The sequence below is a fragment of the Durio zibethinus genome, chromosome 20 (genome assembly GCF_047325235.1).
Source record: "Durio zibethinus cultivar Kanyao isolate XHJ-2024 chromosome 20, ASM4732523v1, whole genome shotgun sequence".
NCBI lineage: Eukaryota > Viridiplantae > Streptophyta > Magnoliopsida > Malvales > Malvaceae > Durio > Durio zibethinus.
Window position 1 is genome coordinate 5,076,957 of NC_143181.1, and position 27,664 is coordinate 5,104,620.

Here is a 27,664-nt window from a genome sequence, read left to right on the forward strand (position 1 = left end):
ACGGGCAATTCCAATAATATCTAGTTGAATAGCAAAGCCATTTTGATTTGATCTGAGTAAATCGATCGAAATTAAATAAATTCAATTGAATTGGATTGATTAATTTAATTTTAATTATAATTAATTTTGTAAATTAATTAAATTGATTAATTTAATGAATTTTTTATTTTTAAAATTGATAACAAAATTAATCAAATTAATCAATTTTTTAATAAATAAAAATAAAAAATTAAGATAAATATTTTTATTTTTTTATGTAAAATATTGTTAAAATTATTAAAATTTTTAATCATTTAGTTTAAATTATACTTAAATTTAAATTTTATTGAATTAAAATTATGATTAAATAATTATTCATAATAAAAAATAATTTAAAAAATTAATTATTTAATTGAATTGATTGAATCGATTTTAATCGATTCGATTATGATCAATTATTTAAAAATATTTGATTAATTTAATTATTTATTAAATAAAAATCAATCAAGTTGATTATTGATTTTTTTAAATTAAATGATTGAATCGATCACCCTTAACCCATACCTAAGTTGGGCTTGAGTCGAAGGGGGAAAAGTGGGGGACGGAGCCGGTAAGCAAACATAGAGGCAAAGATGGGACATTTAACCTACGGCCATAGGACAGATAATAATCCACTTAAAATAACCATGTCTTCGAGTGATCCTAGAGGTAGACCAAATAATATTAGAACTATTTATCTCTTCAACAATTAGGTAGCAAAGCAGACACCAAATTTCTAACAAATGATTGATTAATTCGGTAATATTTGAATTCAACATTGCATGAGATTGAAGTTATTTAAAAAAAAAAAAAATCTTCTGAGTATTAGGACATAAGTTATAATGTAAAAGATTGAGAGTATCCTGAGTTGCTTACATGTTACAACATGGCAGTTTGTCTCCGGTTGAAGGTGCTACGGAATGTTCTTCAAACGAGTTTTCTTCTGACCAGTCCTTTGAAGAAGTCAAAACTGTGGACACAAGAAAGGCAATATTATAATTACTGACGAAATTGCAAACAGCTTGAAGGCACAGTAAACTGCTAGAATCATGAAATTGATGTGTGAAAGTGCATGTAAACTACTAAGGCCAATAAAATGGGTGCCTTGGCATGTGATATATTCAAAGAAGATAGAAAAAGGGAATCTAATGCTCTCAGGATGCAGCAAAAAAAAGCATATTCTTTTCCAACTTCTTAACTTGATGATTAAAAGAAAGAGTATTTAGAATGTGTAGCTAAAAGGTCATAATCCTTTGGACTTCAAGGAGAATGCAACTCCTCATTCAGTAGATATAGATGTACTTATGCATGCTCTCATACTTTGATATATTATAACCCTTGAAGCTAAAATGTGATGGATGGTGGAGAGCCCACATGTTAAGCATGCATTGACATGCATACATAACATTGGGGAGTGAGAGAGAGAGAGAACTTATGTTTTTCCTTTCCCTATTGGCCCATTTGCAAGCCAGGGCCAGAACTCATGGACCACATACTTACTTTTGGGCCATACATGTGATGTTGGGTCGTCAGAAATCTTTGCCTAAGTGATTTCAGTCAAACTTGCACCATTTAATAGTGTCTCGACGTTTTAGGATCCGGGAAGTGGAGATAGCTTGATGACTTCACTTAGATACATTTTTAGAGAGTCAAATCAAATATTAATTATATGTTATTTTAAATTTTAATTTAAAGATTCTAGTTAGTGTTTAATCTTAATTTTTTTATTTTGATTTTCTTGTTTTCTTAAAAATGAAAATTTTCAAAAAAAAATTAAAAAAATCAAAAAAATTGAAAAAAATGAAACAATGTTTTGATTATAATTTTCCTATTTTCTCAAAAAAATAAAAATGAAAAAAACAAAAAATTAAAAAAAAAACGTGTTTTACATTTCATGCATATGTTAATTATGTCATTTCATGCATATGTTAATTATGACATTTCTTGCATATTTTAATTATGTTTTTTATTATATACTATTGCTCTTTATTTTGTTCTTAATTTTTATGGAGCATTTAAGATAAGGGTAGTTTAGAAAAATATCAAAAGTTTGTTTCTTCGCACGCACCCACATCTGCATTGTAAGCATAAACGTCATATGCGAGCTTTAACCCTATTTAGGAAGAAGTGAAATAGCTACGTCTCGTGAGGTGTAAACCTTTACAATGATTAGTGAAACACTTCCACTTAGATTGAACTCTTTCCGTTCGTAGCTTGTAATGGGTAACGATTAGGATGTCACACTAGTTTGTGATGGGCAATGATGTGAGGAACAATTTAAGAACCTTAAATGCATCAATTCATAACCTAGTGTATAATAAGCTTTACCTTAAATAACTCATGTGAAGGAACACCTTTTACTTTTCTCATTTTCATGTTACTATTAAATTGATAATTTTACGTTTGTTGCTCTTTATAAAATGACATAAGGAAAGATTAGAAACAAAAAAAAGTAAAAAAATCTTTAACTCATTAAAAAATTGGAACAATTGTTTGTTAATTTGGTTTTTGTGTTGCATTCTTTTAGTTTCGATACTAATTTTTTTGTGTTTTTGTTTGTTTGTTTACTGCATGCATAATTCTTTAAAAATAAAAATATTAGGGATATACATTCTAGATAATTTATTGATAAAAGTTCCCATGGTGTCTCAAGAGTTTCGAGTAGGGTTTTTGGTAAGTAAGATGTTTTGGGAAGTAAAAGATCAGTAAAAAAACAAACAATAGATAAAAAGGGGACTATTTAACAGAAGGGTGTGTTTCAAAATTGCCGGAGTTGGTTTATTTGGACTTGAAAAGCAATGATGTGATGGATTTAAAGGGTATCTGAAATCAATGGAGTCCAGAAAGAAAGTCAACTTTCACAACAAATTATGGAGGTATTGCTGTATTGGTACTGTTGAAACCCAACAATCAAATGTTGAGAGTCGTCATAAGGTTTTGGAATCTGGCATATTGGTGCTTCACATTCAACAAAGAAAACCTAACACCTAATATAAAAGAATACTTTGCTTTGTTACGTTTAAAGCTCCCCAAGCCCAATAGAGTATATTGGAGAGCATACAAATTGACCAAGTATAAGAAAAAATTGGCAAAGATAACAAGGGTCAAGGTTCAAGTGATTGAAAAGAAAATGGATCCGATGAAAGGGTATCATGGACTTTTTTATGAGACGTCATGTTTCAGAGTTCAAATGAAGATCGAATTATGGATATGTTTGCTTTGATTGTTTACGGTTTGATGATCTTTCTAAGAGCTATAAGATATATAAATGCCTTAGTGGTGGATTTCTTCATGCAGTTGAAACAAAAGATTAACCTTTCATCGAAAATTTTGGCAGAGACCATTAGATCCTTGAATTATTGCCAGAGGAAATGAGAAGGAAAATTGATCTGTTATATTCAATTGTTATATGTGTGGATTCAAAGCCATTTTTGAAGTACTAATCGAGCTCCATTGTTAATTTATATGAGATCATTAGCATCGTTAGTCGAGTTCCATGCAAAAGAGTGGCCTAGGAATTTTTCAAATGAATAGTGGATGATTTTCTTTGAAAGCTTAGAAAGAGATATGGGTGACTTGGAAAGCATCATGGATGCCTTGAGTTTCTATTTTATACAATTGTGAAAATCAGTCTTGGATTCCATTACCTAGTATTTGGGGAGCCATTAATTATGCGCCATTGATGGTTAGTATATGTCCTAGCAATTTATCCCAATGACACAAGGATTAGATTAGATAGAGTTTGACTATGATATAGAAGGATGTATGGCTAGAGTGCGCATCATTGCCAAAGCTCGGGGGTTTACGGTAAGGTTAGAATTGGAAAGAAATATAGATGATGTGACTTCGAGATACCTAGTTTGAAGACCCAAGTGAATCGATGATTTAATGCTGTTGGCAAATCAGGAGATAGTATAGCTAGTGAACCCGTGGGCCAAACCACCACCATCAGATTTAGAGATTGCTAGAAGGGAGTTTGAGGCCAAGACAAAAAAATTAAAGAAAGAAAACCAAAGGTTGTAAGAGAAAATAAGGTAGCTCAAGTATAGAGAAGGTGTGTAAAAAACCATGCTAGAAAAAATGACAAAAGAGAGAGATTTGGCTCGAAGTGACTTCAAAGAGCTATATTTGGAAAACCAATGATTAAAGGCTTAGTTAAAAGACAAGGTAAAAGAAAGCATAGATCGGAACAAGATAGAATAACTTTGGGATGAAGTTCATTTCTAGAAGGGTAGGGCTTGAGATAGCAATGAGAAAATCAACATGATAGTACGAGAAAAAAAAGATTTACACAAAATACTCGCAGCACACAAAAAGGAATTAAACAGAAACCAATGAGAGAATGAATAATTGAAAGAAGAGTTGAGATGTGAGAATAAAAGGCATTTGGATACTCAAGGGTAAAAAAATGCGCTTGGAATAAAAATTAAGGCCATAGAGATGTAGTTGCAAGAAAACAAAGATTACATTACTTGCCTACATAGAGAATGGCAAGAAAAGAAAGTTGAATGGAAACAAGTATGCAATCAAGAGGTAAAAGCCTGCAAGTATTGAAAGACTGAGAGTAAGAGGAAACAGAGGTATATTGACCACTTTAGTACTCAAATCTAAAATGTAGTGAGACAGGTTGAGGTAATGATGGAAAAGGCAGAAGCTTTGAGGTAAAAGGTCCTCTTTACAAGTAGTTATAGTCAACTTCTCTTAAAGTTTTTAGAGGAAACAAAGAGATAGTATTAGCAAGTCTTAACATTTTTATGGCCTTAATTATAGGACAATTCATGGAACTTGAAAATTTTGGAATGAATGAGAACTTTTGTTGATTTAAATTATCTTGAAATGAATATTCCTCCTTAAATTTAAAGTATGCTTAAAGGTGTTGATGAAAAAGAATGATTGTTGCGAATATTGCTTTCAACAAACTTTTGAGGCAGAATGAATATTTTTAAATAACCTTGCCTAAACATAGAAGGCAATTTATGCTCTTTCTCAACAATAATAATAAAAGTGGACTTGCATAACATACATCATTGCTTTGAATTCATTGTTTTTCATGTTAGCTAAGGACAAAGAATGGTGATTGTAAGTATACTTTCATTAGACCTTTAAAGTAAAGAGATGTTAAAGACAATAATAAGATTCATATCTTGCGTTTCTAACTTTTGGGTATCAATAAAAAGCTTAAAGATAGTGCATCCTAAGAATCATGAAGAATGAGCATGCTAATCAGATGAGAAAAGTAGAAAAGGTATAAGAAGAAACAAGGGAGATAGTTGGGCAGATGTAGTAAAACATGGATAAGCAAGTCGCAGAATTGAAACAATTATTGGCAAGATTGATTAAATGAAAAGGGATTGTTGAAACATACGAGGCAAATTAGGAAACAACTGTTAAGGAACCATTGTATCCATTCAAGTTCACATATCCACATGTTCAAGGGCTTGAATGCCATAAACACCTCCAATAACTCATCAACTTTATACTAACACTTCTACAAAGTTGTCCCTGATTTATATAAGTTTTAACCCTAAGCCAATTCCTTTTGACTCTATCATTGTACCTGATCTGAATGATCCAAAAAATTGAAAAAAAATGATAAAAGGTACCTGAATTGGTAGAAAATATTGAAATGAAGAATAAGTTTGATTTGTTGGAAGAAAGATTGAAAACCATAAAAAGGTATAATATGTATAAAAGTGTTAGTGCTAGTGAATTGAGTGTGTTGCCAAATCTAGTCATTCCACCCAAATTCAAAGTTCTGACATTTGATAAGCATGATGGAACTGAGTGCCTCAAAACCCATTTAGTTCAATATTGTCAAAAATGGTTGCATATACCTATAATGAAAAATAACTTATTCATGTATATCAAGAAAATTTTATTGGGATAGCAGCCAATTGTTATTATAGTTTGAAAAGCAATCAGATTCGTACTTTGAGAGATTTATCTCAGGCATTCTTGAAACAGTACCAAATGAGATACCAACACATGTTAAAAATAATCTCAAATCGATTAACCCTTCAAAACATGAGAAAAAACTCCAATAAAAGCTAACAAAAATATGCTGTTAGATAGAAAAAGGTAACATTGCAAGTATAACCTCCCCTTACTAATAGGAAACTGAATTCCCTGTTTATGGACACCTTTATTTCTTTTTATTATGATATGTTGATTGGCAATTCTTCTTCACATTTTGTAGACTTACTATTCGTCGTGAGTAAAATTAAAGATGGAATAAAAAGAAAAAGAATTATGGATACAGGTGTAAAAATTCATGATGAAAAAAAAGAGTTATTTCTGGTGAACACACTCGAGAAACAATTGTTGAAGGGCAAAACGAAGAAAACCCCGATGTAATGCAAGAATATTTGGTGAATACTCATTTTCACTAGACCTCGTATCTATCCCAACCTTGTTACAATTCGACATCTCAAGCTTATGATTTTACTTAATCATTTCATTCATATGTCCCAATGTCTATATCTTAAACTCCTTCACCATAGAGATTCATAAAACAAAAGATCAACTCAATTCATCCATAAAGCCATAAGAGAAAGAAAGCCAAAACACACCACTCACTTTCATTGTCTTGTGCGAAACTTTTCCCTTTGTTTATCAATAGTCATATAATTTTTCCTATCTCTACAAAGCCTAGAAAGCCTCTTTACCCAAATGGTACGATCCCAATGCTAAATGTGAATACCATGACGGAGTCCAAAGACTTTTTATAAAAGATTGCACTACTTTCAAGAATACATTTCAGTAATTGATTAATGCAGACCCTGCGAAATTTTAAAAAAATGGTTGGTAGCTATGATAATGATAAGAGTAGAGTTAAGGGTTAAGATTGTATAGGTGAGGCCCAAGTAAGGGACTTTTTCTTGTTTATTAAACTTATATATCATATTAAAAGCACCATTAAGGATGAGAATTTAGAGTTGGGTTTGAATTTTGTTTTGAATGAATGGACATAGTGCATAGTCATTTGAAATTTTAATTGGTTTTAAATATTAAATTTTCAAGATTTTTCTTGAAAAAAATAAAAATAATATAAAAAAATTGTTGGATTTCAAATAAAATCTCACATAATTAATTTTCAAAGTCATAAAAAAAAGAAAAAAATGCCTTAAAAAAAGAAAAAAAGGGAAAAAAAAGGTTTTCCTTTGTAATAAAAGATTAAAGGACTCTCGAAAGAGTTTGCATTCACTATTAAAAAAAAAATTCATCAAATATCTCCACACCTTTTTAAATCAGCAAATTTCACTCATCATCTATAATCCCTTAAGAGGCATGAACTTCAATTCACAAACTTTGCCTTCACTTGATAATATTGTGGTCTTCTTCTTAAGCAATGAACAATGAGATAATCAATTTCAAAACAAAAAAAAAAATTAAGATTCTAAGAAAGTCGAGCAAACATGACATTTTTCTTAGAATTTGACTGTCATAATTTGATAAATGTCGAAGTTATGTTGTACCTTTAAAAATCTTCAAAATTAGAGCTACCCAAATCCTTTAAGATGATCCCAAATACACCAACCTTTTAGTCATGTACCTTAAAAATTATCCATAGTATCTTGACAAAAAAAAAAAAAACTTCGTTGCCCTTAAGATAACCTAAATTGTGATCAACCATTATAATGAGTAATATGGATTCCTTGACACTAAATGAGTTTGCTCAACATAACCTTTTTCTCACATTTACCTTCATCAATGGTGGTTTGTCAAAATTTGATATCTTTCTCAAATGGTGTGGGAGGCATGCAAAAAAAAACAAAAGAGAAAAAAAAAAGAAAAAAGAGAAAAGAAAGAAAAAATTTTGATTATGAAATCATGCACTTAAGACATTCAAATAAATTCAAAAACAAAAAGGTCTAAACAAAGTTATGAAAAGAAAATAAAAAAGTTCACAAAAAAACACCATTCATTCAAACCCTTTTTCTAAAAAAAATTACTCTTTATATTTAAGCGACTTATGCTTGAGAGGATAAATAATCATTTTTCATCATTCATTTATAAATATAAAAATTTATTCATTGTTATCCCTTTGAACTTATTAAAAGCTCTTTCAAAATGAACTTTAACATTGGATCACCCTCTACATTAAGAGACAAAAATGATACATTGAAGGGGTTAAATATGGTAATATTAAAAAAGAAACCTTAGATATTAAGGGCAAATGTCTAACAAAGTTTTTCAAATTTTAGATCCATTAATAAAAAAAAGGAAAAAAAGTGAAAAAACAAAAAAAGACACAAAATGAAAAAAATGAATGAATAAAAAAACGAAAAAAAAATGATGGGTAGAAGAAAAAAATAAAAAGAAAAAAAAAGGAAAAAAAATAAAAAATAAAAAAAAATGAGAAAAATGAATAATTGAATGATATGTATGGAAAAATGAAACAACAAATACCCAAAAATAAATCCTCCAAATAAAAAATGATCCTTAGTTTAAATCCCCTCAAACAATTATTTTGGATTTATTTATCCCTTTCTTTGGCAACCCTGAGCCTTGACCTATGTTACGTCTACAGAAAAATTCATATTTGATCAAGTAGGGACATTTACTATCGAATAACTTCTCTTTGAGGAATGGCCATAAAACTTGTAAAACCTTTTTTAGTCTTTTTTTTATTCTTTAATTACCCACTTGGGCTTTTAACCCATTTTTGATAAATTTGAATTCTTGCGTGCATAGTGTGATAATAGAAAAGAAAGAAAAAAAAATGATGAATGTTACTCTAAAGTGAAAACCCTTCAAAAAGGCAATTTAAAGCAAATTTTAAAGTCCTCAAAGCCACATTTTATATTGATCAAAAGCAACCCAGGTCTCTTTGAAAGATCCAAAGATATGAAAATCCCAAAAGTTTGAAATGTATAAAAAGGAATTGATTTTGAAAATTTGAGCATTCCTATTCTCATATTTAAAACATCACATTGGAACGCTAAAAAAAATGTTAAACGTGTTTGATTTTCAAGGGATTTAGTTTTTTTCAAAAAAAATTTATGTTTTATTTGTGAACCTGAATGAAAAAGTATAAACCCTTTTTATCTTCTTCAGTCGTTGAAACCTTTTTTGATTGAACTGAAATGTCCACATACTAAACTATCCAATCTATCGAAAAGAAAATTTTCACCTTTTTCATTTTGAATATAAAACACCAACTTCCAAAAGACTACCAAAGTCACATTTGTTTAGATATTTCATTTTTCTTTTACAAAGAAATTTAATTATGTGAGACCAATTTTGTTCACCATTTTGAAAAAATTTTGAATAACCAATCACATATTTTGTGAAAAATAAAAAGATCATGTGATAATCTTTAGGCTTGTTTCTATTCAAGAAAGAAAAATGTTTTTTCATAGAATAATTGATGCTATTGAAAAATGAAAACATGTTTAAAAAAATGATGGTTTGTCTTCTTGCTTTTACAATCAAATCCAAAATGCATGTTGCATATTGCATATATATCTTAGAAAAAACATATGTATTTTCCTAAGGACATTTGTATTTGCATCATATTAGAGCGCATTGGCATTCCCCATCTTAATGATTGATCATTTATGTTTGTAAATCTTAGAAATTAGTGAATCTTTAAACTCTCTTAAGGAATATTAAAATTTACAAGCTCTTAACTCTTATGGATTTGCGAAAATTGTGAACATTTAACTCTTATGAATGTTTATAGTTTGTGAATCTTTGATCCCTTTTACGAATCTTTGAATTTTTAACTCTTGCAAAACTTTGAAATTTATAAGCTTTTAACCCTTTTTGCGAAACTTTAAAATTTACAAATCTTTAACGATCGTGAATTTTTGAAAACCATGAATCGTTTACTCCACTCTGAATCCAAAATTTTCAAACTATGAATCATTACTCTGTTATGAATCCAGAGTCTTCAAACTATGAATAGTTTACTCTTCTATGACTCCAGAGTCTTCAAACTTTGAATCATTTACTCTACTGTGAATGCAAAGTCATCTAAACTATGAATTATTTACTCTGCTATGAATCCAAAGTTATCTAAATTGTGAATCATTTTCTTTATTATGAATCCAATACTCTTTCCAACTATGAATCGTTCTCTGTTGTGAATTCGAGTCTTCTAACTATAAATCGTTTACTTTTGGTGTGAATCCCAAATCTTTTGAAAAAGCCTTTCAATGTGAATCCCAAACTTTTAAAGAATCTTAGTGTGAATCCCAACCTTTCAATGTGAATCCCTAACCTTTTTAAGAAACCTTTTGCGAATCCTAAACCTTTTGAAAAACCTTCTGGTGTGAATCTCGAACTTTTGAAAAATCCTAGTGTGAACCTCAACCTTTTGATGTGAATCCTAAATCTTTCGAAAAATCTTGGTGTTAACCCTAGCCATTTGGTGTGAGTCCCGAACCTTTTGAAGAAATGTTTTGCGAATCCCAAACCTTTTGAAAAATCTTTCGGTGTGAAGCGCAAACTTTTTGAAGAATCTTGGTAGGAATCCTAAACCTTTTGAAAAAAACATTTTATGAATCTTAAACCACTTGAAAAAACCTTTTGTGAATCCTAAACCTTTTGAAGAATCCTAGTGTGAATCCCGAACTTTTGAAAATTCTTAATGTGAACCCTAGTTTTTTCGGTGTTGGTGTGAATCCTAATATTTCAATGTGAATCATAAACTTTTGAAAAACCTTTTGGTGTGAATCTCAACCCTTCGATGAAAATCTCAAAGACCTTTGGTATGAATCCCAAAACCTTAAAACAACTCTTGATGCAAATCTCCACGACTTTTCGATAAAAAAACAAAAAAATGAAAAAACAAAAAAAATCCATCATGAAAACAAACAAGCACAAATAAACTTCCCCTCAACTTTTGGTCTTGGCCAAATTGGTGTTTTTGGTCTTTGCATTATTTATGATTCTTAGAAATATGCAAAAAAGACAACTGTAGACACTTAATTTTGTCCGAGTAAAATTTTGATAATTTGTAAAATGTTTAAAATCCCATTCAGTTCAAATCTAGCATCTCTCTAATTTTGACAAGGCTTTAAAATCGAAATTCAAACTAATTTGACTCAAATGCCCCAAAATTAACTTTAGTTAAATCTGATCACATTTGGTTAACATAGTCAAAATTAGTCAAACAAAATCAAAATTACACAAAACTTGATCAAAATAGATAAAACCTAAGTCAATTCCCAAAATTTATAATCCAATTAGAATCAATGTGATTTAAAAATAAAGTTGATGATTTTTAAAGTACTAAAAATTTTAATTATACTTTGACAAATATAAAATTATCAAAACACCTTTAAAGATATTTTTGTAATTTGATTTTTTCAAAGTTGAATTTTTGTGAAAACTTTCATATCATAATTAAATATTTTTCAATGATTTTTTATACATTAAAAACCCATGACACATATTGAAAGGTGTGAAATTACCAAAATGCAACTTAGGAGTATTTTCGTAACTTGATCTTTTCAAAATTAAAATTTTGCAAAAAGCTTTAGATCATAATTTTATAATATTTGATGATTTTTAAAATTTTGAAAACCTTAATTATACCTCAAAAGGTATAAAATTACTAAAATGCCCTTTAAGAGTCGCTTTGTAATTTTACCTTTTTGATGTCGATTTGTCGCGAAACTTTTTAGATTAAAATTTTTTAATATTTAATGATTTTTTATGCATTTGAAATCACAACAGCATCTCAATAGGTGTGAAATTACTAAATACTCTTTAAAAGTATTTTTGTAATTTGATCTTCTCGATGTTGAATTTTCACGAAAATTTTTAAATATTAATTTTATAATATTTTATGATTTTTTGTGTTTTAAAATTAAAAAAAAGCACAAAAACATTGATTTATAAGAAAATGCCTAAATACCGAAAATTTTATACTAAACGTAAAATGATCTTTTCATTTGATTTAAGGGCCATAAAAATACAACCATTAAAGTGAATAATATGGACCATTAGATCTTATAATGAATCTTAATCCAATAGCTAAAGATTGCTTTTTGGATTAAATACAATGGAAGAGTTTTGCCCATTGGATGAAATTTGATTTTAAGGTTCATATTCAATCTTTTAAAGATGTTTTGGTGGCTTCTTCTTCATTTAAGGGATGACTTTTATTGGATGAAAAAACCAGGGGAAAGGGTTGAAAAAAAAAAGGTGAAACAAAGGAAGAAAATTAAGAAAAAAATCTTGAAAAAAATAGAGAAAAAAATCCTTGTGAAGAAAACTTGAAGGTAGACTTTTCTTGTCATCCATTTTTGCATTTTCTTGCATCCTCATCACATTTTTCATTATATTTTCATTGTGTTTCATCCATTTCTTTGTTAATTTTCTTGAAAGTATTTTAGTTTTTTTTTTGTTAAAAATTTGAATCCAACTTCATCCAATTAATCTATAATTGGAGTGAAGTTAAAAAACAAACAAAAACAAAGCAATTTACCATTGAAAAACTAAGTTGAAGGTTCGGCCAACCTCTATTCCTATGGCTGAACCTCCTCTTGAGTCCCCCTCTAAATGTTTTCCTTGTTTCTTTTGCTACCTATGTATGCTTGTTTAATTGTTCACTTGTTAAATGTTTAGTTCATCCATTTTTGTATTTTCTTGTTTTCCTTGTTTCTTTTGCTACCTATGTATGCTTGGTTAATTGTTCATTCATTTTTGCATTTTCTTACAATCTCATCACATTTTTCATTACATTTTCATTTTCTTTCATTCATTTCTTTGTTGATTTTCTTAAAGGTTTTTTAGTTTATAGTCTTGTTCAAAATTTGAATCCAGCTTCATCCAATTAATCAATTGTTGCAGTGAAGTTAGAAAATAAACAAAAAAAAAAAGCAATCCACAATTGAAAAACTAAGTTGAAGGTTCAGCCAATCACCCTTCCCATGGCCTAACCTCCTCTTGACTCCCCCTCTAAATGTTTTCCTTGTTTCTTTTCGTACCTATGAATGCTTGGTTAATTGTTCATTTGTTATATGTTTAGTTCATGAGTTAGATATATGATAGGGTTGAAATTGTGTTTTTGTTCATATGAATGCCTTAACCATTCTTGGATCATTTCATGTTTGTTGAATTTGTTTTAATGCTATAAATCCCTTGATGAATTAAGTTTCAAGTGATTATTGTTTTGTTTGGATGAAATGACATAAAAAATGATGCAAGGAAATGCCATGAAGGTTTGACCATAATGAGAATGTGTTTTGTCGAACCTTGTTCTAAGTTTTGATAATTGTTGGTTCTTTAATCCATGCTTTATATTATGTTTTCATGATGTTTAGCAAATTTCTAACATGTTTTGTTTTTGTTTGTTTTCTAATTTCACTTCAACTATTGATTAATTAGATGAAGTTGAATTCAAATTTTGCATAAGAAAATAAACTAAAAAACCTTTAAGAAAATAAAAAAAAATGGATGAAACACAATGAAAACGTAATGAAAAATGTGATGAAACCTCATCCAAAGGTGACCAAAATATCTTTGTTTTACGATTTTTTTTTCAGCTTCCTCCTCTGGTTTTTTCATGCAGTAAACGTCCACCTTGAATGAATAAAAAGCCAACAAAATATCTTTGAAAGATTGAATATGAACCCTATGATCAAATCTCATCCAAAAGCCAAAACTCTTTCATTGTATTTATTAATCCAAAAAGTAATCCTTAGCTATTAGATCAAAAGTCATTATGAGATCTAATGGTCCACATTGTTCATTGTAAATGTTGAATTTTTACAACCCCTAAACTAAATAAAAAGATAATTTTGTCCTTAATATAAAGTTTTCGACATTCAGGTTATTTTATTATAAATCAATGTTTTTGTACTCATTTTTAGGATTTTAAAGTACCCAAAATTATAAAATATTATGAAATTAAGATCTACAAAATTTCATGAAAATCCAACCTCAGGAAGGTCAAGGTACTTCTATGAGTCTGAATGCATAAAAAATCATCAAATATTATAAAATCATGATCTGAAAAATTTTGCAAAAAATCAACTTCAAAAAGATCAAATTACGAAAATACCCCTAAAAAGTATTTTAGCAATTTCACACCTCTTTAAATGTGTCCAGGGTTTTCAATGCATCAAAAATCATTAAAAAAAATTCATTTATGATATGAAAATTTTCACGAAAATTCGACTTTGAAAAAGCTAAATTACCAAAATACCTCTAAAAACGTTTTGATAATTTTACACTTCTCAAAGTATAATCAAAATTTTAGTGCTTTAAAAATCACCAATATTATTTTTAAACCACATTGATTCTAATTGATTTGTGAATTTTGAGAATTCACCATAATTTTATCAATTTTTACCAAATTTTGTGTAATTTTTACTTTATTTGACTAATTTTGACTTTATTGACTAAATTTGACTAGAGTTGATTTTGGAGCATTTGGATCGAATTGATCCAAATTTCGATTTTGGAGCTTGTCAAAATTAGAGAGATGTTGGATTTGAACTGAGCTGGATTTTAAGTTTTTCACAAATGACTGAAATTTTGTCCAAATAAAATTTAGTGTCTACAAGTAGCTTTTTAGTTTCAGCACAGGCAAGGAGCAGAATTACGAATGACTAGGTGTCCTCTGGTGTTCTTAACAATTCAATTTTAAAGGAAGCCATTAAAGTTTCAAGGATCCATGTGTAGCATGCTTATCACTTCTTTCCTTAACAGTTAATCTTCGTTTTTTTCGATGTTTTTACAGGTAGTTAAACTAGATGCTACCTATAAAATAAAAGAACTGGATAGTGTTAATATTTTCTTTCTAACTAATGGAAAATTTTCTAGAGCACTAGAAGGGGGGGGGGGGGGGATGTCACAACTTTAGCAAAAAAAGCAGTACAGTTTAGATACCTGTTTCCATCAGGATGAAGCTCACACATTTGATAGTCGTCCCCAATAGCTAACAAATATCCAGAGGATGTCAAACCCTGCCAAAATGAAGTGAATAATATTTTTAATACACTTACTTTCAGGTAACAGCATCAACGATATGAAATTATGTTCACTTCTTTAACATATTTGTGGAACAGAAATTGCTACTGAACGCTAGTTGAGATTTACATAAAAAGCTCTCTAAGTTACCACAAGATCATTGACTATAACCTCTACAATAAGAAGTTAATTTTCTTTACCCACCATATACAAAGGCAAAAGACCAAAAGATGTAGAGAAACAAACTGTATATTCAAGTCTGAACTCTAAAATGAACATGCTTTTTCATGGCATTGTTTACTTTGACCAAAAAGGCTTGTACAAGAAATTTTACTAAGTGACAAAGAAAAATGAAGTCTTGACTAGCCCTCTCTCCACCCACCATCACCTAAAAGATATAAATTAAAAAGAGAATAAAAGGAATAAAGATGCATATTATGTTCATTCATGCAGCTAATTGACAATTATTTACTCCAAGTGCACGACTATATATGCAACAACTAGATAATTATGGAAACAGAAAATTTCCCATCATACAAAAAGAGACAGAACTTAAGTAAACTTGGATGATTTAATCATTTAGAAGGGCTTTTTTTTTCTTTCATATCCATACCCACAAGCAGACACCTGCATTTGCAAGTGCCAAAAAGAATAGGTCAGAAACTTATGCGGTAAACTTTTGAGTCTATCATACCTGGATAGTAACCACATTCTCCACAACTTTGTCCTCATTCTTTTCCTGTATAATAACTCTCTGCCCACTGCAAGGCCAATACAAAATAAAATCACATACCTATGCATAAAATCACATAGATGATAGAAAAGTTTCATCATGATTCATTATGCTGAAAATATTAAGAAGAGCAACGAAAAGCTTGCTTAGTTGGGCTGCATCAATTAAGAATAGCAAATGAAAAGCTAGCTTAGTTGTGTTGCATCAATTAAGAAGAGCAATGAAAAGCTGTCTGCACACACATAGAGAGAATTTTATGCACATAAACGTTTATATAAAAAAGATCAATATGGAAATATACGCACATATTTTAAAAGACTGTTCAAGTTGAATTGACTTTTTGAGATAACTAAATGGCATGAAGAAACTTCATCAGGCTTCTAATTATTTAATGACCCTGGAAGAATAAGCAGACCACAATTGTATTTTCCAGACATGATGGCCATCCATATGTAAACCATTTCTAAAAGATACTCCACTTCACACATTCATAGACATTGCAATCCAAATAAGAGCACTATAACATGGCCCACCTTCCCTGGCTTTGATGAACATAAATGTGGACAAGCAAAAATTTTATTTGACTTTATATTAATGCTACCAAGGGCAATTGTTCGGTGCAATAACAACAGACTAAGATTGATAATTAATTGCAACAACACTGGCTTAAATCCTTTAAAACAACAACCAGCTGAAGGTGTAAACTGCTTAGAGCAGTGCCACAATCATCCCTGGACAGCACATTGAACGGATGACAAGTAGCTAGTAAATCCCTTCTCTTACATTATTAAAACCAGTAAGGCACACATAATTGAAAGATGAAAATGGTAAAAGAAAATTCACCTATGAAGCCATGTTCTATAGTACAGCTCCTCAAGAGTTTGAAATCCTGCATGTTAGGTAACCCCCAAAAGAAAACTTGGAGTTATTATAGTATAAAAAGGTGTGAAATACAATTTAATACACAGGTTTGTCCAAAACAGACTCCCTAAAACAATTTGTTTCACAATTTAGACAATATATTTGTTTGGATTTTCTTTAGGAAACAAAAAGGAGGAAAGAAAACAGTAGACAGTCCATTGTAATTGTTAAGAGAAGATGGAAAACTTTTGGAGCCTATAGAAATTTCCTAAGATATAGGTTCTAAATGATGGGTTGACAATATATCAGAGAGAGAAAGAGAGAGAGAGGGGTCGAGAAGAAGAAGGGAGAGAGGAATGTGTATGATGCAACTGCAGTCCCTTAAGGAAAAGAGTCAGGAATATGCAACTATTGTCTCTTATTCACCAATGGAAACCCACCCAAATCTCACAGTTATAATTAACCACAATTACCATTTTCCTCACATTTCAGTTAAATGCTGTCTGTTGGAAACTTAAGGAAAGAGCTTTAGCATGGGCATTAACATTGCACGTTTATAAGAATGGCCAATTCAACAGAGAAAGAGGCATATTTACAGATATGACCCAGAAGACTATGGAGAGAAAAGAAGGATTTGACTCACCTTGATTTATGAAAATATCATATAACATCTCGAATTTATTAAAGAAGGCACCCATAATATATTCTCTTCTAAATTCAATAGAAGTAGTAGAAAGCTCTTTTAATACCGCATTCAAGCATGTTGTTGGTTTCTCATTACCAACATTCAAACCTATACCTGCAAGAACAGCAATTTATTTGTCAGCTTCATCATGCACATATATTATATAAGAAAAATAAGGCAAGCAAAATCCTATTTTTGATTGCAGAATGCACTTCTATAGATTAATAGTCTAACCAGAGTGAAGCAAGAATTTTCAATGTTAGAGGAGAGGTAAGGATGCTAATGGAAATGCCTGCAAAGTTGCAAGGGCATAACAGCACTACTAGGGATAGGAGTCAATAAATGTTTTAGATTATTAGTACCTTCAAAGATAAAAAGTTAACTTTTAAGAAATTTTGAGGGTCACATCCCTCCAACTTGTAATAAGTCAGTGGCTTTGCCGCTGAATCTAGGGAATTGCACAGACAGAAGCATAAATTGTCAAACTGAATTAGCTTATCATCACCCAGAGGAATGAGTCTCTTTACCAGAACTGACATTGAACTTCTTTGATTTATATGTTGATGTGCAGAGAATGCCTCCCACTTTAAGGCCATTTAAGTACAGATCATTTGGCCACTTGATCCTAACATCAAGACATGGAAAGCCCTGAAACCATTTTTTGAAAAACAAATCTATCAAAATCTAAACTTCAGGATCATACTGAAGAATAATTAGCAATATAATAATGGTAAATGATCTGAATTGTCAAAGTAGCAGTAGCCTAAACACAAGGAAAATTTTCCTAGTTGCAAAGCATATAACAGCAATTAAGGTTCCACAATTCAGCTTTAACAAGGTACAATTAAAAAATTGTGCTCCATAGTTTAAACATTTGAAGTTGAAGTTGATGCATAGCAATTATGGACTAAATATCCCTTTCATTCAGTGGCATTCATCCTTTAATTTTAAGGCCCTTAATATGCCTTCCAAACTTAAACTATTGTTTTCTACTTTTCTTCTACGCTTTAAGTAGTTAACCTAATAATTTCTTTAGCCCCAAGCAATGGCCGCAAAGTCGGTGCCTCCTTCATTGCATTCCTAAGGGAAAACATATAAGCAGAACAGGGAAACAAGGAAAGCTTACATTGCGATCACAAACATCCTTTATAGCCTCCGTCACAGCGAGAGACACCACATATTGAACCAAAGGCACAATTTTTCCATCCTCCATTTGTAATGTAAACGAAAACATAAGGCATCCCCCCGGAGACTCCCACGCGTTCTTGGACCGACCTGCAAAATTCTCGAAACATTTACAAAATCATATTAATTGAAAACGAACAAATAACTTATATGAAAGGTTCAATTTTTTAATTATTCAAAAATATTATTACTGCTGTTTTTTTTAGCTTCTTTTAAGTACTAACCAAACGGAAGCTTACCTCGCCCTTTAAACTGAACATCAGCTACACAAACTGCACCAACTGGAAGCTCACAAAAATTACTGTTCAAAAGCTAAAAATCAAACTTCAACATTCGAAAAATAACAAAAAATTTTCAACTAAATTTGATTTTTTATTGGGCCGATTAATCGTTTGCTTACTGAGAAACGATGTCGTGCGTGGAAGGCAACCGCGGAGACCAAATAAGAAACCGACCGAACCGGTTAGTCGAGAGTGAATTCAAAAACAACTCAACATTAAAAGTCCCTTCCCCGAATCGGAAATTATTAATCTCCGATTGTAAAAGAGTTGAAACTTCGCCGCCGTTTGGGAGCTTAAGAGCGTCGTTGATTTTCAATGATTTGGCAATTTCGGTTTCGAAAGATGATTTGCCGCATAAAAACAGCGTAGAATGCGAGGTCGTATCCATGGCTACTAAAAGAAAAAGAAAGAAAGGTGATTAATCAAGGATTAAAGGCAAGATTAAGACTTTAATAGAGAAAGAAAATTACGTGAGGATGCGACGGAAAAAGAAAGGCTTGAGGGGATGCGAATTTGAAGGGAAGGAAATGAAAGGCAAATGTGAGGGGAAAGGAAACGGAAGTGGGTGCGGCTGCTTACCAACACACAAAGAAGCTTTGGAGAAGCGAAGTGGGACAGTGATAGCTCAACAACGATTCGAGCGAAGTCGGACGATTAGAAAGGCTTTCGGGACGGAGAAAATGATGTAGGGGAGTTATTCTTACTTATATACTCAAGGAATCGGCGTCACAGACGACATGGAGACCGTGGATCATAGTCATGGATGGATGACTTGTGAAATTCCAGAGGATGATTGACTGTGACGCTAATTTTCATTTTTATATAAAAAACCCCCAAAAATATCTATAATTTACCGTTGGAAAATCAGTAAAATTTTAGAACTATCGTCACGAAATATCATGATATCTTTAATATATCTTAATAAATTTTGAAAATAATATGACTTTTAAATAAAAGAAAAAAAATAAAAAACAAGTTATAAGGTAAACACTAAAAAAAATAATTTAATTTAATTTAGTTTAACAAATAATTTTTTTATTTTATAATATCAATTTATTTTACGAAATTAATTTAATTAATTAAGTTTAATAATATATTTTTATATTTTTTTAACATTATATTTAGAATTATTAATTTTTTTCAAGTATAAGATATTTTAAACTCATTTTACATCATGATATAAATTTTATGATTATTTTTATCTTTTTACGTTAAAAAATTTGTTTATTTTATAATCTTTTAATTTAAAAATATTAATTCTTTTACTTTTTCAAGTTAATTATTTACTTTAATTTTTTGTTGTACTTTTTTTTATTTTTTAATTTAAAATTATCATAATTCTTTCTTAAGGTATTACGATGTTAAATGATATCAATTTTATGTTTATTTTTACTTTTTTTACTCTTTTACTTTAACACTTATTTTTTAGTTTGAAATTACTTTTTATTTATACTAATAATTTTTTACATTAATAATTTAATTATTTACATTATAATAATATGATTTTACACTTGTTCTTATATTTTATTATATTTAAAATTATCACAACTTTTTTCTTAAAGTGTTATAACACTTCTAATATAATTTATATAAAATTATATAAATTTTATGATTATTCTCATATTTTTACATAAACACTTATTTTTTTATTGAATTATTTTTTATCTATAATAATAATTTAATTATTATTTATTTATGTTGTCAATTTAATTTTTTTACACTTATTCTTATATTTCATTATATTTAGAATTATCACAACATTTCATTAAAATATTACAATAGTTCTAAATTATTTTACATCAAATGATACTAATTTTATGAAGATTCTTATATTTTTATGTTACGATACTTTTAATATATTTTACGTTAAATTATACTAATTTTACGATTATTCTTACATTTTGATGTTAACACTTATTTTTAGATTTAAAATTATTTTTATTTATAATAATAATTTTTTATATTGTCATTTTAATTATTTATGTTATAATAAAATTTGTTACGTTTGTTCTTATATTTTATTATATTTAAATTATCACAACTTTTTCTTAAGTAGTACAATACTTTAAACATATTTTCCACCAAATTATACAAAATTTACAATAATTTTCAACTTTTTTCTTTAACACTTATTTTTTTATTTAAAATTATTTTTATTATAATACTAATTTTTTTACGTTACAAATTTATTAAGTTTCAATAATATCTTTTTACGTTTGTTGTTACCTTTTATTATGTTTAAAATTATTATAATTTTTTGTTAAAGTATAATGATAATTCTAACTATTTTACATAAAATAATGTCAATTTAACGATTATTTTTATCATTTTACTTAACTCTTTTTTTTTGTTTAAAAATATTTTTATTTGTGATAATAAATTTTTTACATTAACAACTTAATTATTTATGTTATAATAATATATTATTATACTTATTGTTACATTTCATTACGTTTAGGATTATTATAATTTTTTTAAAGGTATTATGATACTTATAATTATTTTACGTCAAATGATATCATTTTTATAATTACTCTCACATTTTTTATATTAACATTTATTTGTTGGTTTAGAATTTTTATTTATTTGTAATAATAATTCTTTTATGTTACCATAATATTTTTTTTATACTTGCTCATACTTTTTATTATATTTAAAATTATCACAACTTTTTATTAATGTGTTACAATACTTCTAATCTAATTTACGCGAAATAATATTAATTTTATGATTATTCTTATCTTTTTACATTAGGACATTGTAACATATCTTACACCATATGATTCAATTTTTTCAATTATTCTCACATTTTTACGTTAATACATATTTTTTTAGAATTATTTTTTATTTATAATAACAATTTTTTTACGTAATGAACTTATATTTACGTTATAATAAAATATTTTACACATATTCTTATATTTTATTATATTTAGAATTATCACAAGTTTTTTTAAGGTATTATGATACTTTTAATATATTTTATGCCAAATGATACTAATTTTATGATTATTCTTATCTTTTACGTTAACACATATTTTTTGATTGAATTATTTTTTTGTTTATAATATTAATTTTTTTGCATTGTCAATTTATTATATTTCAATAATATCTTTTTACATTTGTTGTTACTTTTTATTATATTTAAAATAAATTAAAATTTTTTTCTAAATATGTAACAATACTTTTAACTATTCTATATTAAAATAATATCAATTTTACAATTATTTTTATCGTTTTATTTTAACTTTTAACATTTTATTTTAAATTATTTTTTTATTTGTAATAATAGTTTTTTTTTATATTGCCAACTTAATTATTTAAGTTTCAATAATATCTTTTTACGCTTATTGTCATTTTTTATTACGTTTATGAATATTATAATTGTTTTAAATGTATTACGACATTTCTAATCATTTCACGTCAAATAATATTAAATTTATGATTACTTTCATTTTTTTTATACTAACATTTATTTTTTAATTTAAAATTATTAATTTATAATAATAATTATTTTACATTGCCAAAAATACTATTTATGTTATAATAATATTTTTTTACACTTGTTCTTATTTTTTTATTACGTTTAAATTTATCATAATTTTTTATTAGAGTGTTACAACAATTGTAATCCAATTTATGTCAAGTGACACTAATTTTACAATTATTCTTATCTTTTTATATTACAACACTTTTAGCATACTTTACGTCAAATTATTCTAATTTATAATTAATCTCACTTTTTTACATTAACATTTTTTTTTGTTTAGAATTATTTTTTATTTATAACAATAAATTTTTGTATATTGTCAACTTAATTATTTACGTTATAATAATATATTTTTACATTTGTTACTTTTTATTACGTTTAGTATTATTATAACTTTTTCTTGAAAGTATCACAACACTTCTAACTATTTTATGTTAAAAAATACTAATTTTATAATTTTTTTATGTTAACACCTATTTTTTGGTATAAGATTATTTTTTATTCATAATACTAATTTTTTTACATTACTAATTTAATTATACGTTTTAATAATTTTTTTTACACTTGTTATTATTTTTCATTATATTTAAAATTATCACAATATTTTATTAAGGTGTAAATATTTGTAATCATTTTACATTAAATAATATTAATTTTACGATTATTTTCACTTTTTTACATTAACTTTTATTTTTTTATTTAAATTTTTTATTTATATTAATATTTTTTTTACATTACCAACTTAATTATTTTTGTTATAATAATATTTTTTTATATGTATTGTTACTTTTCATTACATTTATAACATTTACGACTTTTTATTAGGGTATTACCACACTTCTAATTTATTTTACATTAAATGACACTAATTTTATGATTATTCTTACTTTTTTATGTTAACACTTATTTATTAGTTTAAAATTATTTTTTCAATTTAAGGTAATAATTTTTTTACGTTATCAACTTATTATTTATGTTATAAGAATATTTTTTATACTTGTTCTTACATTTATTATGTTTAAAATTATTACAATTCTCTCTTAAGAGATTACAATACTTCTAATATTTTTATATCAAATTATATTAATTTTACAATAATTCTCACATTATTATATTAATTAATTTTTAATTAAAAAATTTTAAATATTATATTATTTTATTATTTTTTAAAGAATTTTAAGTAAATTGTATTTATTTGTTAAAATTTTTTTATTTTATTTAATAAATAATAAATAATATTAATTAATTAAAATTAAATTAACAAATTAATAGATAATTAATTATTTTTACAATTGAAAAAATCAATAATTTATATTAATTTTTTATATCTAACTATTATTATTCAACACCTTATAACAAGGACAAAAATTTTAAACTTCCTGTGTAAGTTCCCATCAACTACCCATGGAAAAGCGCGTAATTTCATTTTTTTTACTTTTGACCATGCTTTAGAAAGTTATATCGAAACGATGCCGTATTTAGTTATTTTCCGCCACGTTTAACTTTCCGAGGAAGAACAAACGCAGACTTCACTTCGAGCTCGTGGCTTTGACCCTTTCAAGCCTCTCCCCGATAGAGGCCGTTCTCTCATCACCGCCGAAAAACAAAAAAACTCTGCTAAATTCGATCAATTAATCTATTGATAGCCTGCGAATTTTAATAATTTTTTTCTTTAAAAATGCAGCTTAAACCCAAAAAAAAAAAAAAAAAAGAAAAAATCCTAACGCAGCTTTAATTTGCAGAAGTAATTATAAGCCAAGAGCCATACGTCTGCGTGGCAAACACATCCTTAACCGAATCAAGGTGCGATGGATGTTTCAAAAAAAGCAATCTTAAGAAATGCTCAGCTTTTTAGGTTGTTTGGTATTGTAGGACCAAATGTCAGGTTTGTGATGTTTCAACTCAATTAGTTGAATTTCTTATAAATCAATTGAAAATTTATTGATTGGTTAATGACGCTGTTACTGAAGCTGGAATGGAAGTTGCATCGATTTGAGTGCCTGGCACCGGCTAATCTTGACAAAGAAAGGTGAAAGTCTGTTAACCCTACCATCCGAATGATGGTGACACTTTACCTCGGGAGAAAATTGAAAAATGAGAACGTAATGGGGCTGGTTTTTACTGTTTCATATGTGAGAATTCTGTGCCTTTCTTAATGGGGAATTATTACTTATGATTTCCAGGTCATCCCCGTTACTGCTGTGGATGAACAATTACAATTTGGTGGAGGCTTTGGTTTCACGTATCCGTTCTTTGTTTTTTTTTTTCATTGGATTCAGTCCATTTGTTGTATATTACCTTTTCTGATGTTATAATCCTCCTGCTCAACTATTTTGTTTAGCTTTAAATTGGAGAAAGACATGAACCGATGGCTAACCTTGCTAACTTGATTCTTCGGTACCCTGATATCGACTTAAAAGAGATTGCTGAAAAATGTCCATTTTTGAGCCATTTTAAGCTACTAATTCCTTGGTTTATTATTTGAAGCATAAGTACTTGAAACATTTTAAATTTGGTATAGTTGCCCTTCCTCCCTTCCTCCGTGAAAGAAATTAATGAAGGTTATATCTAGGTAATGTGAGAGGCTACCTTTGGAAACAGCTTATTTCAAACTGTATTGAACAGTTGGTTTGTTGATATTTAATGGATCAATGAGTGGGCATGATCTTCACATTACAACCTCAAAATTCGGTCCACATGATTTGATAGCTTTACTCTGTTTTGAGTCATAAAAAACTTCAACTTTATTCATGAACAGGTTGCCTGGCGAGGCAGATGGCGCTATCAAATCATTCACCAAGGCCGTGGACATTCTGGGAATCACTCATGGGACAAATACTTCATTCATGAAAGAATTCTTGATGAAGTTGGAGGAAGCTCATGCTGAAGCTTCTTTCAAGCTTTCATCTACAGAGGACTAGCAAATTACCTCAGCAGATGTTTGTGCTAGAAATACCCCAAATAAGTCCAACTTGGCTTTTTTCTTTTTGAAAAAAATTTGAGTTAAAAATACACGCACTTCAATATCATTTGCGTTAAATGCCCAATTGTTCCCTTGTAATACATTTAGGAAGTAGGAGACATGAATTTTGACAGCAAACCATAAACTAAAGGTTACATTATGTTGCTTCATAGATAAATTTTCATATTTGTGAAATGAACTTACGTTTCAAAATAAATAATAGAGTAAGAATCTGTCATGGATTAGTAGCCATTTCATTTATTTTTACGGAGAGTGTCGGTGTAGATAAAATGAATAAAATGAATAAAACTTACATAAAATTACATAGATAGAGTTTGTGAAATTTTTTATTAAAAATAAATAAATAAAAATTTTAATAAAAAATCTGAATCGATAAATTAATAAAATTTATTGTGAAGATTAATAATATGTAAAAAAATTATTAAAAATATAGTTTATAATTCAAATTTGATTAATACTTATTTAATAATAAAAATGTTATCAATATTTTTACTAAATATGTCTATTTAATAAATATATCAAAATTTATTAAAGTTTTTTTAAATTTTGTATATTTAATCTATGTAATGAGATTTTTTAATTTGTCGATTTTGATTTTTAATTTTAATTTTGATTTATTCATTTTTAATAAAAAACTTTACGAATTCCACTAATAAAATTTTATGTAAGGTTTTTTGAGATAGGACAAGCTTTGAGGTCAGTTCTATAAGGGCAACCGGGTATTCAAGTTTAACATAGATCATTGCAAAAACCATAATTTCAAGGTGGGACACCTTTGATCAGATATATTCCAAATTTAAATACCAAGTTTAAAGAGTCTTATTACTTCTTAATTTAGACACCAACTTTATAATGCATCCATACTTTCAGACTTTACAATGCAGTTGCTCTGAATCTGAACTTTCTACCCTTTACTTCAACGGTTACTCTGTTAATGTTTGTTTAAGCTTTTGGCATTTGAATGCTTGCTCTAATGTATTGTCTTTTTAAGGTTTGAAATTTTGAAAAGTAGTGGCATAATTTTGAGGCTAAAGGAATCAAGCAGCTTTTTCCCATGATGGGGGCCATAATAATAGTGTAATTAGTGAATGTACCTTGTTGTTGGTGTTGAGCTCCCAGCCACAAAAATCCCACCTTGGGTAGCCGTAGCACCACCCCCCAGCTCCAATAGTCTCCTTTACCTATATTTCCTGATTTAATATCTCTGCATTATTTTCTCAAACAATGGGAAGAACAAATAAAGGAAATGGCAGCAATTTGTTCACACGATTTGAAAATTGAATATGATAAATTGCGCTGAACTAAGGTATAGAAAAATACTACTAGTTGAAACAAACATTTAGCTCACTAGTTCATGTATATGATTATTCAACCGATCAGATGGTTGAGAAGTTTGTTGGAGGTTGAATTGGAGAATGAACGTGGCCTGCACTTTCTGATTTATTGATTGAGGATTTTGCTAGAGGTCAAATTGGACAGCTGACGAGGCTGTCACAAAGAGAAAGGTCGGGTGACGTCATGCTTTCCGACGTTTACATCAGTAATTTATGCAGGAGGGGAAGAAGGATGAAGTAAAGAGAGAGTAAGAGAGTAGGTAAGGCTCAAGGAAGTAGAGGGAGTATGAAGGTGAGAATAAGTGAGATACTCATTCGGACTTTATCTTTTATATTTTATTGATGATGACATGATTTATTGATTTATCAAGTGTTAAACTTACTAAAATGACAATCAGACTTGTTATTGATGACTGTCAATGATGGATAAGTTATAACACAACTCAAACTTGAAAATCATATGAAAAGTTAAAGTATAAATGACTTAATTTATACCGGATATTACCCCTTCAAATTACCAACCGTTTATCGCAGGCTACTGTAAATTGGAATGCAACATTTTTTTCCGTTTTGCAATTCTAGCTGTTTGTATACAGGAGAAGTGTAAAGATTCGCATTCAATTTGAAAGTTATTATTTGTTTTAATTTGAATATTTTATGATTTTATTTTATAAAAGTGATTATAATTTTATTTTATAAAAAATATTTTATAAATTCGAGTTAACCCTTTATATATAAATATTATAATATATACTCAAAATATCTTGACGTAAGATTAAAGCATTATAAATTTTTTTTGTTAAAATATACAGATTCATTAAATTGCATTAAACGTTGAGCAAATTCAATATAAAACACACACAAATCACAAAATTACATCAATAGAATCATATCAAATGTTTAGTGAACTCAACATAAAATATACATAAATCACAAGATCACATTAAACATTAAAATTTTAATGATGACTCTTATTGTGTAACATTTAATTTTCATAAAATTTTAAAAATAACTCTCGTGATATAATACTTAATTTTTATATGATTGATTATCATTTTAATTTATAAAATATTATCTATTTTAACTTAAAAATTTTATAATTTTATCTTATAAAAAATATTTTAAAAATTAAAAATTTACATACATGTCGTAACATATTTTCAAAA

At 28.3% G+C, this 27,664-nt stretch overlaps 1 protein-coding gene across 6 annotated transcripts; it reads right to left on the minus strand.

Moving 5' to 3' along the window:
• Positions 1-751: 751 nt before the first annotated feature.
• On the minus strand, positions 752-19,419 carry LOC111315616 (biotin--protein ligase 1, chloroplastic-like). 6 transcript variants are annotated; one of them, XM_022917475.2, is made up of 10 exons: positions 19,162-19,419; positions 18,811-19,084; positions 18,650-18,711; positions 18,352-18,500; positions 17,753-17,873; positions 17,184-17,339; positions 16,523-16,568; positions 15,641-15,707; positions 14,866-14,942; positions 752-988 (listed from the first exon to the last, which is right to left on the minus strand). In XM_022917475.2, exons 2-10 carry the CDS (start codon positions 19,077-19,079, stop codon positions 946-948), a joined length of 990 nt encoding a protein of 329 aa, XP_022773210.1. In that variant the 5' UTR covers positions 19,080-19,084; positions 19,162-19,419; the 3' UTR covers positions 752-945. The 6 variants fall into 6 exon arrangements, with proteins under 6 accessions (XP_022773210.1, XP_022773209.1, XP_022773211.1 ...); XM_022917474.2 differs by having other exon boundaries at positions 18,811-19,081; positions 19,271-19,407; XM_022917476.2 differs by having other exon boundaries at positions 19,271-19,406.
• Between the last annotated feature and the right edge of the window lie 8,245 nt (positions 19,420-27,664).

Coding starts and splice junctions, on each gene's coding strand:
- LOC111315616 (XM_022917475.2), bottom strand. CDS start 19,079: ATGGATACGACCTCGCATTCTACGCTGTTTTTATGCGGCAAATCATCT. Junction 17,340..17,752: donor GAAGTTCAATGTCAGTTCTG/GTAAAGAGACTC, acceptor CTGTTCTTGCAG/GTATAGGTTTGAATGTTGGT. Junction 989..14,865: donor CTTCATCCTGATGGAAACAG/GTATCTAAACTG, acceptor TTGTGTCCACAG/TTTTGACTTCTTCAAAGGAC.